The sequence below is a fragment of the Puma concolor genome, chromosome A1 (assembly GCF_028749965.1).
Source record: "Puma concolor isolate L17-30 chromosome A1, mPumCon1.1.hap2, whole genome shotgun sequence".
Lineage (NCBI taxonomy): Eukaryota > Metazoa > Chordata > Mammalia > Carnivora > Felidae > Puma > Puma concolor.
Genome location: NC_141667.1, coordinates 124,179,559 through 124,201,848, shown reverse-complemented (window position 1 = coordinate 124,201,848; position 22,290 = coordinate 124,179,559). Strand labels below are relative to the sequence as shown.

Sequence of the window (22,290 nt, the reverse complement as noted above, 5' to 3'; positions counted from 1 at the left end):
CTTAATCCACAAGCGTGAATTCATTGCTTAAAACCCTTCGATGGCTCAAAGTGACTGGAGACAAAATAAACTCATCACCACATTCTCTAAGTTCTTCCATGACATGGTGTCTACTGTTCTTCCTGCCCCCATCTCTCTTTCCTCCTCTGCCCTTTGCACTCCAGATATACTAGATTCTTTGAAATATCCTGACCCACAACTACTGCTCTCATCTTCACAGCTGGGGTTCCTTGTATCTGGCACACCTGTCCCACTCCCCTTCGCCTAACTTCCTCCTAAGACCTTCAACTGTCAGCTTTCTATCACCTCTTTCAGGTAGCCTTCCTGAGCCCCTTAAGCGGCCAGCCCCAACATCCTGTGGCATACAACCCCCTTCTGGTCTGTCTCTGGTCTAACCTAAGTGTTCTGTGAGGGCAAAGACTGTTTCATCTATATCAGTCAAAGTCAAAGTATGCTTCCTGGTACCCTGTAGGCACTTGTATTTATTGAAGAGTGAGCTGAACTCATAAAGTGCAGGCATCCCACACTTGAATGCCCACAGATGCCAGGAAATAACCTAAATGAGACAAACAGGAAAAACAGTGCCCACCCTACCAGGATCAGCCCCTACATGATTAGAGCTGAATGTTGAAATTTATATGTGTGGACCCAGTACCAGAACAATTATTACATGAAATGTCCTGGTTCTAACTATTGGCAACTAATTTAAACTTATTAAAGACAGCCTGTGGGCAAAATAAAAGGGTAGTTTACCATGGTCAGCCCTGGGATCACTGGTTTGTGATTTCTGGAGAAACTGCCAGTCCTGAGCCCATCACCAGTACAGCAGCTGCAGGGCAAACCCACTCACCCGTTTCTGCCCCTGACTCACCATGCAAGCAGCCTGCACAGCTTCGGAAAGCCCCCCTGCATGGGGCTGGCACCAGAAGGCTGCACACTGAAAGCTCTGATGGCCCAGGTCAGCGATGAGGCCAAAGGTGTGTGGGTCACGGCCAACACCAATAAAGGTCACAAGGCGCACAGGGCACTGCCATAGTGGTTCCTCCTCTGCACCAGCTTCTGCCTGCCCACACCAGGCCTAGTCAGTAGAGGACCAGGCACTGGCTGGACTCACTGACCTTTCCCAACAGCAAGCAATTACCCTTCAGCATCCCTCCCACCCCTCCACAGCCCCCAACTTCACCTTCTTCTGGTACCTGAATGGGATGTGCAGTCATGAGAGAGTCAGACACGCTGAGGATGGCAGGGACCCAGGCATCCTGGTCCCCCCGGTTGGTGAGAGTACCAATGGCCTCATTCAGCACGTCCATGCCTGGGGGGACATGCTCACCATGGTGTCTCCCAGACATAAAGAAAGAAGGGATCTGCAGGGAGAGTCTACTCCATCTCACTGACTTGGGATTCAGAGAGATGGCATTAGAATAGCTGGGGCTGGGCTTAGAATCCTGAGTTGGGAAGGGTGGCACATTCTAGGCCAGACAGGGGCCATGGGTGTACTCTGAGAAATGGTGGTAGATCGTTCCCTACCCCCTCTCCCTCACCTCATACGGCCTACCCCCTCAGCCAGCTCAGTCCTCACCCATGGCTTTGGTGACTGGCAGGGTCCCCATGTACAGTGCCTCATACTTCTGAGCAGCCTGGCTCACCGCATCCAGCAGCTCCACTGAAACATACACATAGCAAGTGGGCCTGGGCATTCTCTCAATGACCCCTTTCTCCGCCCTTCAGAGAACTGGAGCTAGTAGAAGGAAAACCATAAAGCTTGCTCTTCCAATTCAGAGCTTAGGATGCCTGCACACATCAGAAGTCCCACATCTCCAAGAAGTACTAAACAACCAGGACTAAACAACGCCAACTTTCACCAAAGTAGCCTGTTGCTGCAGTGCAGCACCTCCCTCCCCATACCTTGCCGTGGCAGGTCCTCAGGGGAGATGGGGTCTAGGGAGCAAGGAGAATCCTCACTGACACCTACTCGCTCTGACAAGATCTGAAACACAATGCAACTAGCATGAGATACAGCGAAAGGGGAACTGAAGTAAGGAAGCCAATACCTCCCTGACCCAACCACCTTGGAAGTTTCAGACCCAGCTCCTTACCCACATTTCCTGCCCCACTCTTGGCCCTTACCTGGGCACAGAGCCCATGCAGGGCACTGGCAATGGCCTTGGCAGGGACGTCACAGCGAAACACATGGCACTTGAGCATACAACTGTCTTTGTCACCAGCCACAAAAGCGAAGTCCCTGGCAGGGGCAGAGATGGGGCTGGGGCAGGGGCAGTGACCAGGGTAGGGTAGAGGCTGGGTAGGCACAGGGGCCTGTAGTGCCAGCAGCAGACTGGAAAGTCAGGCAAGGGATACGGTGGGGAGGGAACAGGGAGATCAGGGTTGGGGCTCAAAGCACCAGGTTGTCGCTCACCTGTCACTGTTCCGGAAGCATGTGGGAGCACAGGAGAGAATCAGCCCAGTCTCTCAGGCTCTCCCCTATCCGTCCCTGCTGAGCTGGGCCCACCCTCCCCAACCAGGGCTGGACCAGGCAGGGGAGGCAGAGCTTGGGTCCATGTCAGAGGATCTGTGTCCAGGGGTTCAAGTACAGAGGATCAGCATCAGTGGGGATCACAGCCTGCAGGAGGGAGGGAGGAGCAACTCTCACTTGGGGGGATGTAGGGGTCCTCACCGGCCCTTGGAGCTGCCCACACCCCACACACGGATGTGCACCAGAGGCTGGCAGTGTATCAGACTATGGTCCAGAGGATTCACCAGGCTCATGGCATCCTTCTTCAGGATCATCAGCATGTTCTGGCCCTGCCAAAGAAAGGTCAGTCTGGAGCTCAGATGAAGGTGGTTGCCATGGAGAACAGGCAATTTGGCGACAACTACCTCTGCTGGGCCCTGGGCTGAATCCCTTGAAGGGCCAGCCAGCTCACCTCACCCCAGGCACCATCTGGGGGCTGGCTGCGGCTACGGCTATGAGTCTGGGCCAGTTGCTGGATGCAGTTATTGACTGCAATACTGCTCTTCCCTGGTACCAGATCCTCTTCGGGTACTTCTACCCAACCCAGGGAGCGGACTGCAAAGCACTGATGGGTTGGGGGAAAGGACAGGAAGATCCTGAGTGAGTAGAGGCAGACGTGGAAGTGGAATAGAAGGTGGAATAGGATGGGAGGTATCACAGGTTCCACACATATAAACCTTCTGGTACCTGCTCCCTTCACCTTTGATCACCTCTTCTCAGCCCAATACCACTCCTGACCTTTCCCTGGGAACAATCCACCACCGCCACCACCATTCCCTGGGCTGGCTCTCAGGCCCCAAGACACTACCTTAGCTCCTGGCTCCATGCTCTGGATGTAGGATTCCTCACCGTACCAGGACAAAGAGTTCCTGGAACAGAACAGAGCTCATAAGGTGACCACACCTCCTACAGAAGGGACAGTGGTGAGGCTCCAACTACTTGATGGGCATGAGATGTGGGATAAGACCCAGAACACAGTGTGCAGAACACAGTGTGTTTTATACTTGAGGTATAAAACCAGAGTGGGAGAGGGCCCAGTACATATTAATTAAATGTAACATAGAGTGTGGCTTAAAATCTGAGCAAAAATTCAGGATACTGGACATAGAACAAAAGTTACAACTAAGGAACAGGATACAAAATGTGGACCAGAACCCCAAATTGAGACAAGAGACTCTAGAACACAAGTCAGGAACCCTCCCCCCTCCGGAAAGGGCCAAGATGTAGAACATGATTTGTCAGTACCCAGAATAGGGAAAAACATGTAGCAAAATACAGAGCACAGAACTAGGGACAAAATTCAAACTATTGAGACTCAAGAAATGGGAAAGAGCCAAGAACCTGGGCTTGAAAGCAGAATGTGGGTCCAGTTGCATCTCTGAGTGCCATGAAACCCCAAGCCTTTCATTCTGCCTGGCCTATCCCTGTTACCTCCGGTCCAGTGAGCTCTCCAGGCTGGAGAAGGATCTCCCCTTGGGGGGCCGAAGTCCCCAAATCCCTTCCGTCCTCTGTAGAGAGGGGGCTAGGTCGGTATAGCAGCAGGCTTAGATCCGCACATGGGTTCAGACCCCCTCCAACACACTCCACCTACCGTGCCTAGGTCCTCTGCATCTCCTGTCTCCCAGGTTGGGCGCTGCCACTGGGTGCTGCCACTGGGTACGTGCCAATAGTAAGTACCTGCAGCATCGCGTATCTTCCTCCAGCCAGGGGGCAGGCCTGGCTCTCCCTCAAGATTCTGGTCCCCCCACAAGTCATCTACAAGACACCAAACGGGGAGAGGAAACACGGGATTGGAAAGGCGTATTAGTGGATTCAGAATTACACGGTCAGAACCCTCCTTCCATCTCAAAGGTGGCAATCCTTAGGCTGGAGGTACAGGAGGTCTTTTGCAGCACAAAAATCCAGGATTCATTTGTCCCGTGGTCCTCACCCCGAAACATACCCCGTCAACTCCCTCGTTACCCCTCAGCTCCCGATCCTCCCATCGGGACCCCGTGCACACCATCACAGTTGACCAGAATGATGGCCAGCATGTAATCCTTGCCCAGCATAGCCCCGACCGCGTCCCCGCCGGCCTCTGCCGGCCGGCAATCTCAGCCCAGCTCGACCTCCGAAGCTGCGGCGCGCGCAAGCCCAGCCTCCCTGCGCTGACCAGGCCAACAGGCGCCGCACAGATACGGGGTGGGGTTGGAGCCGGGTCCCAGGGGCGGGAAAGGACGGGCCTGAGCAGCGCCGCCCGCCGAGGGGTGGCGCGTGTAAACAGACGTCTGGATCCCCGAGTGTGCGTTCCCGTGCGTGGAGCCGGGGAAGGCGCACGACGCCAACGCCCCCAGTGACATCACCGCGCAACTATGAGCTCATCGAGGAATGGACGACTTGTTACAAGAACTTGCGCAGCGCGCACACGCGAAGGAGTGAGATCATTGCGCCCAGGTCGTGTGCGCGCGCGGACACGCAGTTAGGGTCGTGACGGAGGAGTCACGTGCCAGTACCTGAGAGCAAGAGACCTCCAGGGCTCTGCGGCCAGGAAAGCACCTCCTCCACCCTTTCCAAAAATGCCCCGGAAGTGCCTCCGCCCTCAGTAAAGATGGCTGTAGTACTTTGCATGAGGGAGGCGGGGCCGCGCCTGCGCAACAAGTTCGGCGGGGAAGATGGCGGATGACAAGGTGAGTGAATGTAAGGATTATCTTCAGTGTGGGGTGGTCTTCACACCGTTTTAGTCCTTGGGAGAGGCGACACTGGAGCCTCTCTTGCGTGGGGATGCCCTTATTTCCTCTAGGCGAGCTTTTACTGTTTTCGACTGACTCAACATTGGGAAGTGGAGTAGCGGAGCACCACACGAGGCAAGCAAAGCCGGGCATCTCCCAGGTGTCCTCTCTCGGGACCCTCGTTATCCATAATTACCAGCAGACATTCAAACACATTCACTCTGACACACTTTTCACTCTCTTGCATTCCCTGGCCCCCGAAATTTCCCTCCTATGGACATGATGATTCCAAGCCACACGGACACTCACATTCTCATTCAGATTCCCTTGGGCATACATTGAATTTCATACTTCTATGCGATCTAAGCCACCCAGTGTATTCACCCACTCCTGCAGACAGCCACCCACCCCAACTCCAGCCAGCGCATCCAGTCACACATTCGGTTTGACAGAAGCCCAAGCAGAAATCAGATTTACCCTACAACGTCCAGGGAACTGTCTCAGGCTGTTACTCACCACTGGTCTGGAAGTTCAGCGACATTCATCCTCATATTTATTAACTACTTACCAGTCCCTGTGTGAGGCCTGAGGACCCGGTAGACAAGACAGACATGTTGCTATTAATAGCCCAGTCAGTAGAGCTTGCCTGGTAAATCTAATTGAATGTCTCCTAGCTGTTCCTCTTGTCTCCCTACACACTGCTTACTTTATGAAATTCTGTAAGGGTTGTTATAGATGCATATCCCATCTGTCACCCCCCTCCCCGGTCCCCATGTGAATTCTTTACTTGTCAGTGCCTTTCTTCCTTTACCACCATCATCTCAGGAAGTTTTTTTTTAAAAAAAAAAAAAAACACCCAGCCTCTGACAGACCTCAGCAGAGAATTGGGCTGGGTTAACTTGTTGGATTCTTTCTTGTTCTAGGATTCTCTGCCTAAGCTTAAGGACCTGGCATTTCTCAAGAACCAGTTGGAACGCCTGCAGCAGCGTGTGGAAGACGAAGTCAACAGTGGTGTGGGCCAGGTAAAGCTGCACCTGCCCACCACTCCTTCCCCCTCTTCCCCCCTGGCCTTGGGCTTCATTGCCCAATATGCTTTTGAATGGGTGATAGAGACTTACTCAGCAAATGGTTATTGATGGCCTGTTTTCTGTGACCCCAAGGAAAGTTTCTGTAAGAAAATGATATTTGCACTGGTATCTTAAATAGAAGGTAACTAGGTAAAGAGGGGAGGAGAGATCATTTCAGGCAGATGGAATAACATATACAAAGCTCTTATGGTGGGAAGTAGCATGATGAACAGGGGGGATGAAAGTAGTTTAATTTGGCTCCAGTAATGGGGGAGCATGCTAGGAAGTGAGGTTGGAGAAGCAGGCAGGGGTCAGATTCCTCAGGGACACCTCTTTAGCTTTGTGGTGGTAGGGTTCTGTGGTTGGAGCCTTCTAACCCCAGCATTCTGAGATTGTGTGATCAGGACTTCTAGGTTCTTTTTCTGCCTCCAGAATCTTGAGAAAATCTTTGGAGAGAATACTGCAGCTTTCCAGAGTAAGGCAGAGGTCGTGGGATGATCTAAGGCCAGTAGCTCTTGGGTAGAGAATGGAGACCCTGGCTGAGTTTCCTTCATTTTTCTCCACAGGATGGCTCGCTCTTGTCCTCCCCATTCCTCAAGGGCTTCTTAGCCGGCTATGTGGTGGCCAAACTGAGGGCATCAGCAGTATTGGGCTTTGCTGTGGGTACCTGCACTGGCATCTACGCAGCTCAGGCATATGCTGTGCCCAATGTGGAGAAGACGTTGAGGGACTATCTTCGGTCATTGCGCAAGGGGCCCGACTAGCTCTGGATCCCATGGGGGAGGAAGGATGAGCATCTTGAACCTGCAGGTAGAGGCCTTTCAACCACAGACACCATATCTGGCTTCCCCAGCTATCACCCTTTTGCTGACTTCAACTTTTCCACAGTCTTCATCCTTGCTCTCCTTCTTGCAAAAGGTGAACAGTGGCTTATCAGCCAATAATCTGGACGCCCCTCCTTAACCCCATGAGACTGGCCCCAAGACTGTGGCTTTTAGGGCCACCGGCCCCTTCCTATTCCAGCCCTGACTGTGGAGTTTGCAGCTGACTCTGATTTTCAGTATTCTCTCTAGCAATGTACCACGGCTCTTCCCTCCTGCGAGCCGGCTCCATTCTGATTTTTCCCAAACTTGTTATAATTCCCGCTGTCCCCTGGCTAGCTACACAGGCCACCCAGGGTCTGGGCTGGGCATGAGTGTAGAGGACGGGGGTATGCCAGGCCTGGGCCGTCCCAGGCAGGCCCGCTGGACCCTGATGCTACTCCTGTCCACTGCCATGTATGGTGCCCATGCCCCATTACTGGCACTGTGCCATGTGAACGGCAGAGTGCCCTTCCGGCCCTCCTCAGCTGTGCTGCTGACTGAGCTGACCAAGCTACTGTTGTGCGCCTTCTCCCTCTTGGTGGGCTGGCAAGCATGGCCCCAAGGGGCTCCTCCATGGCGCCAGGCTGCCCCCTTTGCGCTATCAGCCCTTCTCTATGGCGCTAACAACAACCTGGTGATCTATCTTCAACGTTACATGGACCCCAGCACCTATCAGGTGCTGAGCAATCTCAAGATTGGAAGCACGGCCCTGTTCTACTGCCTCTGTCTCCGGCACCGCCTCTCTGCACGCCAGGGCTTGGCACTGCTGCTGCTGATGGCAGCAGGGGCCTGCTATGCAGCTGGTGGCCTCCAAGACCCTGGAAGCACCCTTCCTGGGCCCCCTCCAGCAGCTGCTGCTGGCCGCATGTCCCTGCATATCACTCCACTGGGACTGCTGCTTCTCATCTTGTACTGCCTCATCTCGGGCCTGTCGTCCGTGTACACAGAGCTGCTCATGAAGCGACAGCGGCTGCCCCTAGCACTTCAGAACCTCTTCCTCTACACTTTTGGTGTGCTCCTGAACCTAGGTCTGCACGCAGGTGGTGGCCCTGGCCCAGGCCTCCTGGAGGGTTTCTCTGGTTGGGCAGCGCTTGTGGTACTGAGCCAGGCACTAAATGGACTGCTCATGTCAGCTGTCATGAAGCATGGCAGCAGCATCACACGGCTCTTTGTTGTGTCCTGCTCCCTGGTGGTCAATGCCGTGCTCTCAGCAGCCTTGCTGCGGCTGCAGCTCACAGCTGCCTTCTTCCTGGCCACGCTGCTCATTGGCCTGGCTGTGCGTCTGTACTATGGCAGCCGCTAGTCACTGACCATCTCCACCCGGACTCCTGACTCTATAGATTGGGCGCCACCATCAGAGCCACCTCCGAGGCCTCCCTACCCTTCTTCACCAGCCAGCCCTGTAACAAGTGCCTTGTGACAAAAGCTGGGGAAGTGGGAGTAGCCAGGTTAGTCTCTGGAGGTGGGTGGATGAAGGGTTACCCCAGGAAACTTGAAGACTGGGTTTGCCCTGAAGTTTTTCTAGAATGAGGAAATGGGAGAGCATCAATACCTAGGCCTTAGAAGTGACCCCATCCCCAGTGGAGGAGGCTCTCCACCTCATCCTGCATGAATACAGTTGCTTTGAGTGGGTTTGGGCAACAGTTGGCTTTCCTAGCCTCCTGTGGTCAACCCAGCAGACCCATTGCCCCCAGGCCTGGTACTGGCTACTCCAGCCCAGCTGTGGTACATGACTCCCCCATAAGAGATATCCCCACCCACTGTAATGCAGGAAAGCCTAATTGCCACAGATTATACACCCGTCATCCAGGCTACTCTTTCAAACTCCCCTAGCTCCAGTGGTACCTGGGGACATTGCCCCCTGCTCCCTCCACAGTGCTGCTCTCCACACCCACCCAGCCTTTTTCTGGAGACCCCAGAGAGGGCTGGAGCTTGACTCATCTCAGGGAATGTTGCCCCTGGGCCCTGGCTTAAGGCTACACTCCTGACCTCTCTGCTCACCCCAAGGGCCCTCTCAAAGCCCACTGTCCCCTCTACAACTCCTAGGAGGTACCATTTTTCTCACTCTGGGTCCTGCCCCTGCCTAGCACTGTCCCAGCTCTACACAGAGTGTAGTAATCTACACAGATTAGGGAAGCTCTACACAGAGTGACCTGGAACCAGGCACAGGGAAATTTGATGTAGTTCAATCAGTGTTTCTAACTGTAAGCAATAAGGTCTTAATAAAGTATTCTGGGGTGCAGGTGGTTCCTGCAATTGGCTATGATTGTCCTGTGTCTGCTGCGTAGATTCTCTGTAACATAATTTTGTTGTCCTAGTGCCCTTAATCCTCGAGTAACTGATAGACTAGGAGAAAAGACTTCTATCTCTGGCTAGGAGCATTATTTCCTTTGAGGGCTCCATGGAGTGGAGACTGTTCTGTCACAACTTTTCAAATTTCTCTAAAGCACAAACCTGGGCCCTGGAGAATTTGGAGGGACTCTTGGGAATAGAAGGTCCTGGCTGGACCTGGCAGGACAAACCAAGTTTTAGGCTAGAGAACTCATGGATTCAATATGGTTTTGATTCTTACTTCCTCTGGTTCCCTCACTGATACTGCTTCCTGCCATCTCTTCTCATGGCCAGAGGAACATCAGGCCCTGCTCCCATGGGAGCATACCTAGTAAGCTTACGCACATACACACGCACACACACACACTGCAGACCTACTGAAGAATCTGGGAGAGTAGGGTTTGGGAATCTTTTTTCTTTAATAAGCTAAGTGATTCTGCTGCACACTTCAGTTTGTGAACCACCACATGTGCAGTGTAGAACTATAGTTCTAACAGGCTTGAATTTGAATTCTGGCTCTGTGACTTAGCGGACTTGTCCTTGGGCAGTTACTTAACCTCTCCTAGCTTTAGTTGCCTTACCTCTGAAATGGGGGTCAAGTGGCACCTACTACATAGGGTAGTGAAAAAGGCTAAAATGAAGAGGTGGATATTAGGTACCTAGCAGGGACTGACACAACGAGACCTGGTTAGTGGTATCGTTCATTATCCATAGTGAAGGTTAGCGTAGTTATCCCAGCTCCCTCTCCCTTCTGGGACAGTGAAGAATGAAGAGAGAAGAAGCTGCCCCTGAAAGACTACTGATCACCAGACTTCTTCCCAGGGCAGCCATCCAGCACGACTGGCCCCAGCCTAGCCTATATCCTGCTGAAGCTGCTGGTTCTGGGCTTGAAGCTCCTGGTTCTGTGTGGCCAGTTGGAGCATGTCTTGCAGGATACCAGCCAGCAGGCTGCGGTGGTGATGCTCTGTGGTCATGGTCTGCTCCTCCCACAGCTCTCGCCAGGCTCGAAATACCTGTGCCCAGATTCAGAGATGCTTGTCAGTCAGCCTTGGAACCATTTCAAGGCCTGCCTTCTGTCCCCACTGACCTGCAGTGTATGGCACGTCCGAGCCCGGGCAGCCTGCACGTGCACGTCATAGAGGGCCATGAGGTCCTGCTCTGCAGTGTCCCGCTCTGCCTGAAGGGCCTCCAGCTGGAGTCTCCATAGTGTCTGCTCCCGGTGCCATCTCTGCCTCTCGAAGGCCTTCAGTGATAATACATATTCTTTGTTCAGTGCCACCTGTGTGCCAGGCTTTGTTCCTAAACACTTCATGTGTGTTCATTCATTTTAGCCAATGAAACCCAGGGGAGGAAAGTAGTTGCCATTTTAGTTTTCCAAATCTGGTAGTTAGATTTGGAAACTGTGAATCAGAGAAGTGACCTAACCTGCCCAAATTTGCATGGCTAGTGAGGGACAGAACTGAGATGACACATGCCCTTCAGTGGTTCACTATCATTCTTAGGGTAAAGTCCAAATTCAGAGGCATGGCACACACTGGTCTCTTTAGCCTCATCTCTGACCATGTACCTGCTGGGGCCCCCCAGATGGACAATTTGCAGTACCCAGACTGTACTTTGCCATTGCTTCCCTCTGGACCTTTGCTCATAAACCATAGTCCTCAGAACGTATCCTCCCATCCCCTCACGCTCACAAGTTTTGTTTCCTAATTTGGGCAAACAAGTATATTTATTCAGTGCCTCTATGTGATGCGTATGAACTTCCCACATGGAGTTCAGTCTAGTGAATTCCTCTGGCTGATTTGTTTTTCAAGTCTCAGCCTAGATGCCATCTTTGCTCCTCTCCTGCCTGAGTCAGGCACTCTTCTTTGTCCCCACAAGCCCCTAGCTCCCTGCATCACTGCACTTAGCCCTGAAAACTGCTACATCTGTCCCCCATAAAGCTATAAGGACCATGAGAGAGGGTATGGCCCAGTCTGTTGTGACTGAGGCTGGATTCCAGCCCCCAACACAATGCCTGAACCAATTAGAAGAAGCCTCAAGTCCCCTACTTGACCCTCCTCACCTCCTTTCCGGCCACCAGGCCTTTGACTTGGTCACCTTCCACCTCTTCCTCCTCCTGTTCCAAACGCTTCAGTTCCTCTTGGATCCATATCTGGTGCTGTTCTTGAAGTCTCTTCCTCTGTGCCTGGGCCAAGAAGAACTGCAGGGCCACATCTGGGGCGTGCCAGGCCTACATTGCATTAGTCTAGGCTCAGCCAGAAGTCTGTGTGTGCCACAGCCTCGGGATACGGTGCCCAACTTTCCAACAGAACCCCACCACCAGGGCTGTTCCTACAACTACGTCTGGGACCTAACTGTCCTGTAAGAGCCTATAGCCTGGACAGAGACTTGGGGCCATGGGAGAAAGGTATTGGCTCTGCCTATAGGTGCCATGGAGGCCTTAAGGATCCTATACTCCTAATGTGACCCAGTAGGAAAACAGCCTTCCCATGCCCCTCTCTTAGGAATCATAGCCTGTCAGGTCCTCTCTTTGTCAGAAGCTCCATATTTGTCCCTGATGTTGGGGCACAGAAGTGGTAGACATGTTAGCTGTGCTCTGCAACTCTTCAGGCCCCCAAGAGCTTCCAGCTATTCTGGGGTACATGAGGTATTACCTGTTCCTCAGAGTCCCTAGGAGGATGCTTTTGGTGGAGCCCAGGTCCTAGAGATGCTGTTACTCCTACTACTGGAGGAAAATGCAATTAAGCCCAACAAAGGTGGAGGGCACCCAGCTCCACCCCAAGCTCCAAACCCACCTTTGGGCTCTCCCTGGAAGCCTGGGCTGTGGCTTGCTGTTGAATCTATCACCTGCTGAGAATATATTAAGAATGGGAATTCCATCCCCTTCCTCCTAGGATAGCACGTGTTAAGCTCAGGACTTTGAAATCAGACAGATCAGAGTCTCAGGCCCTCCTTTCCTCAGCTGTATAACCTCAGGCAGGTGTCTAATCTTTTGAATCCATTTCCTCACCTGTAAAATGGAGCTAATAAAAGTTATAGAGGTGCCTGGGTGGCTCAGTTGGTTGAGCATCCAACTTCATTTCAGGTCATGATCTCACGGTTTGTGAGTTCAAACCTTGCATCGGCTATCAGCACAGAGCCTGCTTCAGATCCTCTTTCCCCCTCTTTCTCTGTCCCTCCCCTGCTTGCTCTCTCTCTCTCTCTCTCTCTCTTTCTCAAAACAAATAAAATAAACAAAAAAACATTTTTAAAAAGTTGTAGAGAGGGGCGCCTGGGTGGCTCAGTCAGTTAAGCGGCCGACTTCGGCTCAGGTCATGATCTCACGGTCCGTGAGTTCAAGCCCCGCGTCGGGCTCTGTGCTGACAGCTCAGAGCCTGGAGCTTGTTTCAAATTCTGTGTCTCCCTCTCTCTGACCCTCCCCCGTTGATGCTCTGTCTCTCTGTCTCAAAAACAAATAAACGTTAAAAAAAAAAAAAAAAAAAAGGTGTAGAGGGGCACCTGGGTGGCTCAGTCAGTTAAGCGTCTGACTTTGGCTCAGGTCATGATCTCATGGTTCTTGGGTTCGAGCCCTGCGTTGCGTTCTGTGCTAACAGCTCAGAGCTTGGAGCCTGCTTCAGAATTTGTGTCTCCCTCTCTTTCTGCCCCTTCCCTCCCCTTCTCAAAAATAAATAAAACCTTTTTAAAAAAAAGTTGTAGAGAGCATGAAATAAGACACCCAAAGCGCTAAGCAGTAGCAGATGCTGCTCAATAAATGGGAGCTTACATGCCTAAGTCCCGAAGCTCAGGGCTGTAAAAACAAGTTGTAAGTATGAAAAGGGTAGGACCAGGAGAAGGTGGACAGAAGCAGCATTCCAGCCACCCTTTGGCAAATCCTGGAAGACAGCACCCCCTTCTGCACAGGAGAGGCCATGCATTCTAAACGGATGCAAAAGCACCGTCTTGAACCTAAGGACTTGGGTGTTTGTACCTCTGCTGTCTTTGATTATCTCAGCGACCCTGAGACACTCAGATCCCTTCTCTGAGCCTCAGTTTGCTGACCTGAAAAATGTGAGCAATACTGTTTTCCCTGCTTAAAGTAATTTTATGGCTTCTCCTTGACCTTCAAGACAAAGTCCAAACATCTCAATAAATTTGCAAAACCCTTTATGACCGGGCCCCTACTTATCTCTTCAATCATTCTCTCTTGACTCTTCCTCAAAATATCCTACAGCAAAATGACCTGCTTGCAGTCCCCCAAAGAGATCAAGCCCCTGCTTACTTCCAAGACTTGACCTGTTAGTTTCTGTGCCTGGAATGTTTGTTCTTCACTCATCTTTGCTGGCTACCTCCTTCAGAAATCAACATCCCCTGTGAAGTGTTTAGATGCCCCACTGAACCCTGTGTTGATAAGGCCTTCAAAGCACTGATCATGGTGTTATAATTGCTTCTCTCCAGAAGATTGCAAATTCCATGAGGACAGGGGTTTCCCAGGGCCTACGTGGCACTATGCCTGACACACTGAGAAGTCACTAAAATGTTTGGAAATCAATAAATTAGTGAACAAAGAAAGGGACTCCTCATAGTGCTCTGTAAATAGGAGAGAAGGCAGACATCAATGGGGCTCCTAAGAGGTTGAGCCAGAAAACATACCTGTAGTTCTGGGAGCCCCACAGCCTCAGCTTTGACCCCTTTGAGCATCTGGCTTCCTGGGCACTGGCTCCAGGCTTTTACCACCTATGGAGAGAGGGTTTAAGGTAGGCTCCAACCGCTACTCTCTTCGGCACCTCCAGGCCTCACCTTGCTTACCCGCAACTCTCGCAGTGCCCTGCCCAGCTGGCTGAGCCCACTTTCTGTGAGGGTGTCCCCAAGGAGGCCTGAACGCAGGCTCTTCAGGTTTGCCCGGCGGGCACGTGCCTCTTCTACTGCATCCCACTGGGTGGGCCTCACCTGTTTCACCTGCATCCTCCTTCCCGAGGCCCCCAACAGAGCAGCTCTGAGTAAGCTCAGGGAGCCACCTAATAAGGGGAGACTCGGAGTGAATCACTCCTTCTGGACTCCAAAGCACACTGCCTGTAATACTTGTAATTTTTATTAATACTACTTACAAAAAATAGCTAACACCTATCAGGCTTTTACATGGGCTTGGCACTATGCTAAGAGTTTTTGTGGATCACCTCTTTTTATCCACACAACACTCCAATGAAGCAGCAACTCTAATTTTTTCTGCCTACCCCCACATTTTCCAGATGAACCAAATGAAGCTTAGAGAGGTCAAGCAACTCCCTGGTGAGTGGCAGAGCTAAAACTTAAGCCCAATTCTGTCTGACATTAAAGCCTGTGCCTTTAATCAGGATACCAAACTGCCTATGGATAAACATACTTTTGTCCTTCACTGCTTTATCCTTAAGGGCATGAACTGGCCTAATTTTTCTTCCTTACTCCACAGGGCCTGGCACAGTGTGTGGTCTGGGACTATGTTAGCCAAATTAATGTGTGCTTACTAATTTTGGATACAGAGAGCCAGACTTTTTCTTTCTTTTCACTTTTGTAGAAAATTTCAAACATGTACAAAGTATAGGAAATTCAATCTACTTATCACCCAGCTTCAGTAATTGTCAACTCACAGCCATTCTTGTTTGATCTATACCCTCCACTTGACCTCCCCTAAGTCTCTGACATCATATCATTTCAGAGAGGCCTGATTTTTAATGAGTGTATGAAAATAGACAAGTTCTCTCCCTTCTCTGATCCTCCCTTTCCTCATTTATAAATTAGGCCTCCCTCCCTAAGTTAGATGTGTCTCATGGGGTTGTGGTAAGAATAAAATGTATTAGTGTGAAAATTCTTGGTTAACTGTTGAAAGCCTCTGAAGGGCGAGGGGTTGCTTTTACTATCAGCCCTGCCTTTCCAGACTTTGGCAACCTAGCCATACTGGGACCTTTCTGAATCTTGACCCTCCCAGAGGTGAGGCTATCTCTGGACTGGGGTTGGGGCTGCAGCTGTTTTGGTGAGAGGGGTGGTCAGGCATAAGTTAGATGTCAGAGCTTCCCAAAGAACCCCACACCCTTCCCCAGGCCACCTTGAGGGTCCAGGCGAAGAAGAAGACCAGTGTAGTTGTTTCCTTCCAGGAGCCATGACACGATCCAGGGCAGAGAGCCCTCTACCTCCTCACCAATAACCTTACCAGCCAACACCTGCAGCAGGGGGCAATCTCTGCCAGAAGGAGAGAGGAAGAAAAGAGGTGTCCACTGGTGAATGGGGAAAGAAATTGACCCAAATTACATCTGATGGAAAGGCTGACTATTTCCAGAACTTTGGTGCACCACCAGGCAGATTTGCAACCTTGCATAGACCCTTTTTAAAATTTTATTATTTAATTACACAAATAATATATTCTCATAGTGCAAAATTTAATTTGTCTATCTGATAAGGGACTTGTATCCAGAACATACACTTATGTATGTATGTATGTATTTATGCTATTTTTATTTGTTTATTTTTATTTTTTAGAGAGAGAGAGAGGGCATGAGATTGAGGGGCAGAGAGAGGGAGAGAGAGAGAGAATCCCATGCAGGCTCTGCACTGTGCAGAGCCTGAAGCAGGGCTTGAGCTCACCTGGTAAGGGACTCAAACTCATGAACTGTGAGAACCAACTGAGCCACCCGGGCGCCCCTATCCAGAATATTTAAAGAGCTCTTACATCTCAGTGATAGAAGACTAATCACCCAATTTATTTTTTATTTATTTATTTTTTTAAGTAGGCAACACATCCAATGTGGGGCTTGAACTCACGATCCTGAGATCAAGAGTCATATGCCCTGGGGTACCAGGGTGGCTCAGTTGGTTAAGCATCCGACTTCAGCTCAAGTCATGATCTCATGGTTTGTGAGTTTGAGCCCCGCGTCAGGGTTTGTGCTGACAGCTCAGAGCCTGGAGCCTGCTTCAGATTCTGTGTCTCCCTCTCCTCCTCCTGCTCTGTCTCTCAAAAATAAATAAATGTTAAAAAAAATTTTTTTCTTTAAGAGTCACATGCCCTGCCAACTGAGCCAGCCACGTGCCCCTAATCACCCAATTTAAAATGGCAAAGCAAAGTGACATCCACAAAAATGGCAGAGTATGGAAGTCTGGGGATCTGTCCTTTTTCAGCAACATGTGGAAAAAATGGTCAGGATCAACCTTACAGGAACTCTGGGGGACAGTGAAAGGTTTACTACAACCCAGTGAATGCTTACCCAGGAGAAAGCAACTTAAATATGTTGAGATCTTTGTGGTGTTTTAATTTAACCTAGCCCCAACCTCCTCCCCAGCACAGAGGTTGTCTTGAAGACAACAGTCCATGTTTCTGGTGGTGGGGTGCTTGGCTCTGGAGGGAGCAGAGCAGATTTTGTTCCCAAGGAACTGTGTTTGTTGTTTTCACTGTCTAGGGTTTCCCCCAGAGGACTGACAAAAAGGGCTTCCTTTTGTTTCCCTTACCTTGGAACTCTCTCAGGGCAGAGCAGCTATCCTAGATGATAGTCCCTCAAAACATTGAAAAGATGAAAGAACAAGCAAAAATAACAGTTGGGGCAAACAACAGATGCATGGAAAGACTGGGAAGAAAAGTTGGGGAGTCAGATTGCATTGCGGGGGGGTGGGGGGAGGGGGGATAAGGAAAATTCCCCCATGCACCAAGGAATCTAGAAAGCCACACACATGCCCAGAGCAGGATGCAGGCTTAGAAAAGACCTGAGAAGATGGCAAGTTTTCATCTCTGTTTTTTTAAGCTCATTGTAAGCAGAAAGTAAGGCTAAGGCAGAGATGTAAGTGGAATGGTGAGAAGCATAGAAGGACTGACCCAACACAGAGCGAATCTATGGAAAGCTGGAGATTTTTTTAATTTTTTTTTTCTTTCTGTTTTTATTCCTTTAATAAAAAATGTTTTTGTCCCAGTAGAGTAAGGAATTCTATGTGAGGTCACTAGCTAACCACTGAGATGACAGAATGGAGACTTCAGTGGCAACAAAGAATCCAGCCTTTGCAAAAATTGTTTGGAAAGTAACTAAGCAAACAGTTGCAGCCCACAGCAAGCAACAATGCAAACCCTAGAGGGGATGGGGAATCTCTTTTTCAGAGTTCCCCCATTATCATATCCAAAATGTCAGAGCCTAAGGAAAAGAAATGGAGATGTAAGAGACCAACATAATGAAGAATATAATCTTTACAAAAATAAAAATTCTCAAATTGGGCAGTTTCCAACCAAAAAAATATCTGGCATGCAAATAAAGATGCATGGCCCACCCACAGGGGAAAAAAAAATTAATAGAAACTGTCCTTGAGGAAGCACAGACATTGGATTCCCTAAAGACTTTAATCCAACTATCTTAAATATGCTCAGAAAAGTAAAGGAAATCAAGAAAATGATGTCTCAATGAATAAAAAATACGAATAGAAGCACAGAAATTATAAAAAGGAACCAAAAAGAGGGGTGTCTGGCTGGCTTAGTAAGTGGAGCATGCGACTCTTGATCTTGGGGTTGTGAGTTTGTGCCCCACACTGGGTGTAGAGCTTACTTTAAAATAAAAATAAAATAAAATAAAATAAAATAAAATAAATTAAAATAAAATAAAATAAAATAAAATAAAATAAAATAAAATAATAAAATAAAATAAAATAAAATAAAATAAAATAAAATAAAATAAAATAAAAAAAACAGGAACCAAGTAGAAATTCTGGAGCTGAAAAGTATAGTAACTGAAATCATAAATTCCCTAGAGAACAGATTTGAGTGGGCACAAGAAAGAATCTCAGCAAAGTTGAAAATAGGTCAAAAAAATTATGCAAAAAGAAAAAAGAATGAAGGAAAATGAGCCCAAGGGGCCAGTGGATACATGAAGTGTATAAATACATGCAGAATGGGACTGTCAGAGGGAGAAGACAGGGAAAAGGGGGCAGAAGGAATATTTGAAGAAATAGTGCTCAAAAATTCCCCAAATTTATGAAAGACATGAATCTATACATCCAAGAAGCTCAACAAATTTCAAGAAGGATAAACTCAAAGAGATTCATGCCAGGACACATTATAATCAAACCACCAAAAGCCAAAGAGAGAATCTTGAAAACAGAATAAGAGAAGCAACTTGTGATGGTACGAGTGATCCTCCATAAGAATGAAAACCAGGGGCGCCTGGGTGGCGCAGTCGGTTAAGCGTCCAACTTCAGCCAGGTCACGATCTCGCGGTCCGTGGGTTCGAGCCCCGCGTCGGGCTCTGGGCTGATGGCTCAGAGCCTGGAGCCTGTTTCCGATTCTGTGTCTCCCTCTCTCTCTGCCCCTCCCCCGTTCATGCTCTGTCTCTCTCTGTCCCAAAAATAAATAAAAAACGTTGAAAAAAAAATTAAAAAAAAAAAAAAAAAGAATGAAAACCAGTTTCTCATCAGGAATTGTGGAAGCCATTAGTGCCTGGCTGACTCAGTCAGTACAGCATGTAACTCTTGATCTCCAGGTTGTGAGTTCCAGCCCCATGTTGTATGTAGAGATTACTTAAAAATAAAATCTTAAAAAAAAAAAAAAAAAAGGAAGAAAGAAATTATGGAGACCAGAATGCAGTGAGATGACATATTTAAAGTGCTGAAAGGGGTGTCTGGGTGGCTCAGTCGGCTGAGCATCCAACTCTTGCTTTCAGCTCAGGTCATGATTGCAGGGTCGTGGGATGGAGCCCCACATCAGTGTGGAGGCTGCTTGGGATTCTCCTTCCCTCTCTCCCCACCTCCATCTCTGTCTCTGTCACTCTGCCCCTCTCCCCTGCTTGCTCTCTTTCTCTCTCTAAAAATAATGCTGGGAAAATAAAGTGTGTCAACTAAGAATTCCATATCTGGCAAAACTATCCTTCAGGAACGTGTGAGAAATTAAGGTATTCCCAGATTAGTAAAAGCTGAGGGAGTTCATTGCTGGTAGACCTGCCTTATAAGAAATGCTAAAGGATGGGGCACCTGGGTGGCTCAGCTGGTTGAGCGTCCGACTTCAGCAAAGGTCATGATCTCATGGTCTGTGAGTTTGAGCCCCACGTCGGGCTCCGTGCTGACAGCACAGGCCTGGAGCCTGCTTCAGATTCTGTGTCTCCCTATCTCTCTCTGCCCCTCCCCAGCTCATGCTCTGTCTCTCTCTCTCTCTGTCAAAAATAAACATTAAAAAAAAATTAAAAAAAAAAAAAAGAAATGTTAAAGGAGGGAGTCCTTCACCATGTCAGAGGTGAGGAAATGAGACTCTGAGGCTGCCCTGGGTCTCTGCATCCATACTTCAGCCATACCCCCACCCTGTTCCCTAAAGCAGTCAGAAGATTCCATCAGACTTACAGGTCTCTGGGGAGCTGCAGGATCCTCAAGGCCCCTCGCCACATACCCCGGGTCCCAGGCCCCTCGGGAGGGTCAGGCCCTAGGCAGGACATGGTGACAGTGAGCAGAGAGCAGGCCCTGTGGAGGACAGGGTAGGATGAGATCAAATGCCTAAGGGATAGGGGTTGGGGGTGACAGGTGCCCGCCTGTCCTCACCTGCCTTCATCCCCTGCAGCTTGTAAGTACAGGTCTGAGGCAGCTCTTGAGTCGGACACCTCCACCTCACTGGCATTTTCTACCACCCTGGAGGATGGGGAGACAAGCTCAACTCCTAAGCACCTCCTAAGAGGTTCTGGGGTTCTGTCCAGCCCCCCAGAACCTCTGCATGGGGAGTCCATTGGGGTCCCAAGAGCCTGTAAGAACCATCCCCAAGGTTCCAAGCTCAGTATATCCCCTGAAAGCCTCTCATCTTCATCATCTTTTTTCTCCTGTCAGCTGCCCAGTTCTGCTCAACGAGATGCTCACATCACCCAGATGGTAATGACTGAGTGGAAGAGGTGTAGATGGATAGGGTAAGAAGAGTGAGAGGGCTGGGGATACGAGCTGCAGGGAAGATGATGAGCGGGTGTGATGAGCACAACCCCAAGTGCAGAGCTTCCCTTCTGCATGGCAGTGGGGAGAAACTTCCCACGGCTGGGTTTGGGGGTTTCAGCCCTGCCTTAAGACAAGCACCCTCAGATCCCATTGGCCCCTGGAGACTTACAAGCCCAAAGGGGACACGTCTAACACCGATAGGTTCTCTCTCCCTGGAGAGAGCAGGTCCTGAGTCCTTCCACTGGGGCTGAGCTGCAATCACACAAGCACAACACCAGTTACAAACAGCCTTTCCCAGACCTCGTCTCACAAGATCCTCCCGCTGGGGCTCCTTGAGTCAACGAGGGCACCAACATTCAGCCATTTCAGGCAGGAAATAGGAGACCTCAGAGAGGCAAGCCCACACTGGTCAGTGCAGATGAGGCTAGACTCAGTCTCTTCTGGCTGCCTGCGAGCCTCAGGCCCTTTCCACAGCACCACCATTGGTTCCCAGGGCTCCCCTCCATGCAGGGTCTCACCTGCACCAGGCTAAGGGTGCTAACCCCAGGAACAGCGCCCCTGTGGGGCAGAGTTTCCTCAAACAGCATCTGCAACAGCTAAAGTGGAGAAAGGGGTTCAGTAGGGACGGAGAAAGGATAAATCTGTCCTTCAACAGTTTCGTGACGGTGAAGTCTATGCCCGGTTCTATGCTACGTGCTTCGGACACAGGGACACAGTGTCCAAGACAGAAACAGCCCCAGCCCTCACGGTTCACAGCGAGCCAGTCAAATGAGTAGACATTTTCAATGAGACCTGCTGTTTCCTAAAACAGGGGCCTGCCTATGATGAAGTTCTGAGGCAGCTATTTTGACTTGGGGGCATTTTGACGAAGCCCTGAAAACAAAACTTTCAAGTTTATTATCGGTATTATGAAAAACTGTGAATATTAGACCTTGCTGGATATTTCATGTTTGCACACCACCCCATCTTGACCCTTACCCTATGGGCCCAATCCGCTAGGGAGGGGAAGGGAAGTTTCTCAAAGGTCTCCTGGAGGAAACAACACCTGAGCCTCATGAGACCTATGCTTGGTAGCTCCTCCAGGACTCACCTGAGGTACAAGCCGAGGTGTCTCTGTTTCCCGACCCCGAAGCAGTAGGGACACACTGTACCCTCGGGCCACCAAGCCTAGTGTGGACTGGACTCGTGCTAGCAGCTCCTGCTCAGCCTCCTGCAGGGGACACAGGCATATCCCCCAGTCACAGGTGCCCTGACCCAGCCTGCCTGAGCAATGGGCTTGGGAAACCCTTAGCACTCCAGGATCCAGACGCCTGAGGATTCCCATCCTCCTCCCGTTTCCCTACAACACCCCCTACCTGAGCAGCATCAGAGCCCAGGACTCTGTCAAAGGTGATGCATTGTTCCTGCAGGGGAAGACTGGGCTCAGCATTGTCACTCCCATCTTCCAGGGCCTCACCCGCACCCCGTCCCATTTCTACCTGAGTGTCTAGAGTCTCCGGCTGAAGCAGGCAGATGCTCTGGGGCCCCTCCAGAAGCAGTGTGGGGCAACATGTGTCCTCAGGGCCTGAGAAGGATGGACTGTATATTAACTCCCGTGCCTAAGTCCTGCCCTCAACTTTGGCCTCAGTTTCCTAACCCAGAGTACTGAGCACAGGATCAGACCCCCTGAGAGGCGGAGTGTCCTCAAAAAGCATCTGCAGCAGCTAAGGCTGTAAAATGGCCTTGGCTTCCCCTCTCCCAGGAGGGTCCCCCAGGCTGCGTTACTTCCAAGAGTGAATGTGTAAGGCCTTCTTCTCACCTGATTCTCTTCCACTCTCAACTTCTACCACCACAGTCAGCCTGGCCTGGGGGTTGTCCATGAGGGCTGGGGGCACTGAGCTGCCCTGGCCCAAACCAGCCTCTGCGCTTGCTACCTCTCCACACTCCAT

At 50.3% G+C, this 22,290-nt stretch overlaps 4 protein-coding genes across 6 annotated transcripts in view; 2 read left to right on the top strand and 2 right to left on the bottom strand.

The window, feature by feature from the left end:
• The window catches only part of APBB3 (amyloid beta precursor protein binding family B member 3), a 7,088-nt gene extending 1,954 nt beyond the window's left edge, over positions 1-5,134 (bottom strand). For 2 of the 3 annotated variants that reach the window (XM_086702649.1, XM_086702640.1), the window contains exons 1-11: positions 5,005-5,134; positions 4,104-4,267; positions 3,944-4,020; positions 3,321-3,381; positions 2,925-3,077; positions 2,675-2,802; positions 2,128-2,242; positions 1,906-1,987; positions 1,580-1,663; positions 1,197-1,312; positions 872-1,063 (exon numbers count right to left, since the gene is read on the bottom strand). In XM_086702649.1, coding sequence (XP_086558775.1) covers positions 872-1,063; positions 1,197-1,312; positions 1,580-1,663; positions 1,906-1,987; positions 2,128-2,242; positions 2,675-2,802; positions 2,925-3,077; positions 3,321-3,381; positions 3,944-4,020; positions 4,104-4,267; positions 5,005-5,119 — 1,287 coding nt within the window. In that variant the 5' untranslated portion in view covers positions 5,120-5,134. Of the gene's footprint in view, positions 1-871; positions 1,064-1,196; positions 1,313-1,579; positions 1,664-1,905; positions 1,988-2,127; positions 2,243-2,674; positions 2,803-2,924; positions 3,078-3,320; positions 3,382-3,943; positions 4,021-4,103; positions 4,268-4,514; positions 4,842-5,004 lie in introns of those variants that run through there. The other variant, XM_025924099.2, reaches the window with a different exon arrangement.
• Positions 4,893-7,400, top strand: LOC112860198 (SLC35A4 upstream open reading frame protein). The gene is made up of 3 exons (XM_025923420.2): positions 4,893-5,178; positions 6,144-6,242; positions 6,854-7,400. Exons 1-3 carry the CDS (start codon positions 5,164-5,166, stop codon positions 7,049-7,051), a joined length of 312 nt encoding a protein of 103 aa, XP_025779205.1. The 5' UTR covers positions 4,893-5,163; the 3' UTR covers positions 7,052-7,400.
• Positions 6,071-22,290, bottom strand: LOC112860651 (uncharacterized). The gene is made up of 16 exons (XM_086716516.1): positions 22,161-22,290; positions 21,841-21,926; positions 21,718-21,765; positions 21,453-21,572; positions 20,881-20,958; positions 20,532-20,614; positions 19,985-20,071; positions 19,790-19,906; positions 15,540-15,673; positions 14,267-14,475; positions 14,111-14,194; positions 12,277-12,328; positions 12,136-12,203; positions 11,544-11,711; positions 10,569-10,724; positions 6,071-10,494 (listed from the first exon to the last, which is right to left on the bottom strand). The coding sequence occupies exons 1-16, from the start codon at positions 22,288-22,290 to the stop codon at positions 10,333-10,335; spliced, it is 1,782 nt and encodes a 593-aa protein (XP_086572642.1). The 3' UTR covers positions 6,071-10,332.
• On the top strand, positions 7,479-9,411 carry SLC35A4 (solute carrier family 35 member A4). Its single transcript, XM_025923419.2, has one exon. It carries the CDS (start codon positions 7,479-7,481, stop codon positions 8,451-8,453), a length of 975 nt encoding a protein of 324 aa, XP_025779204.2. The 3' UTR covers positions 8,454-9,411.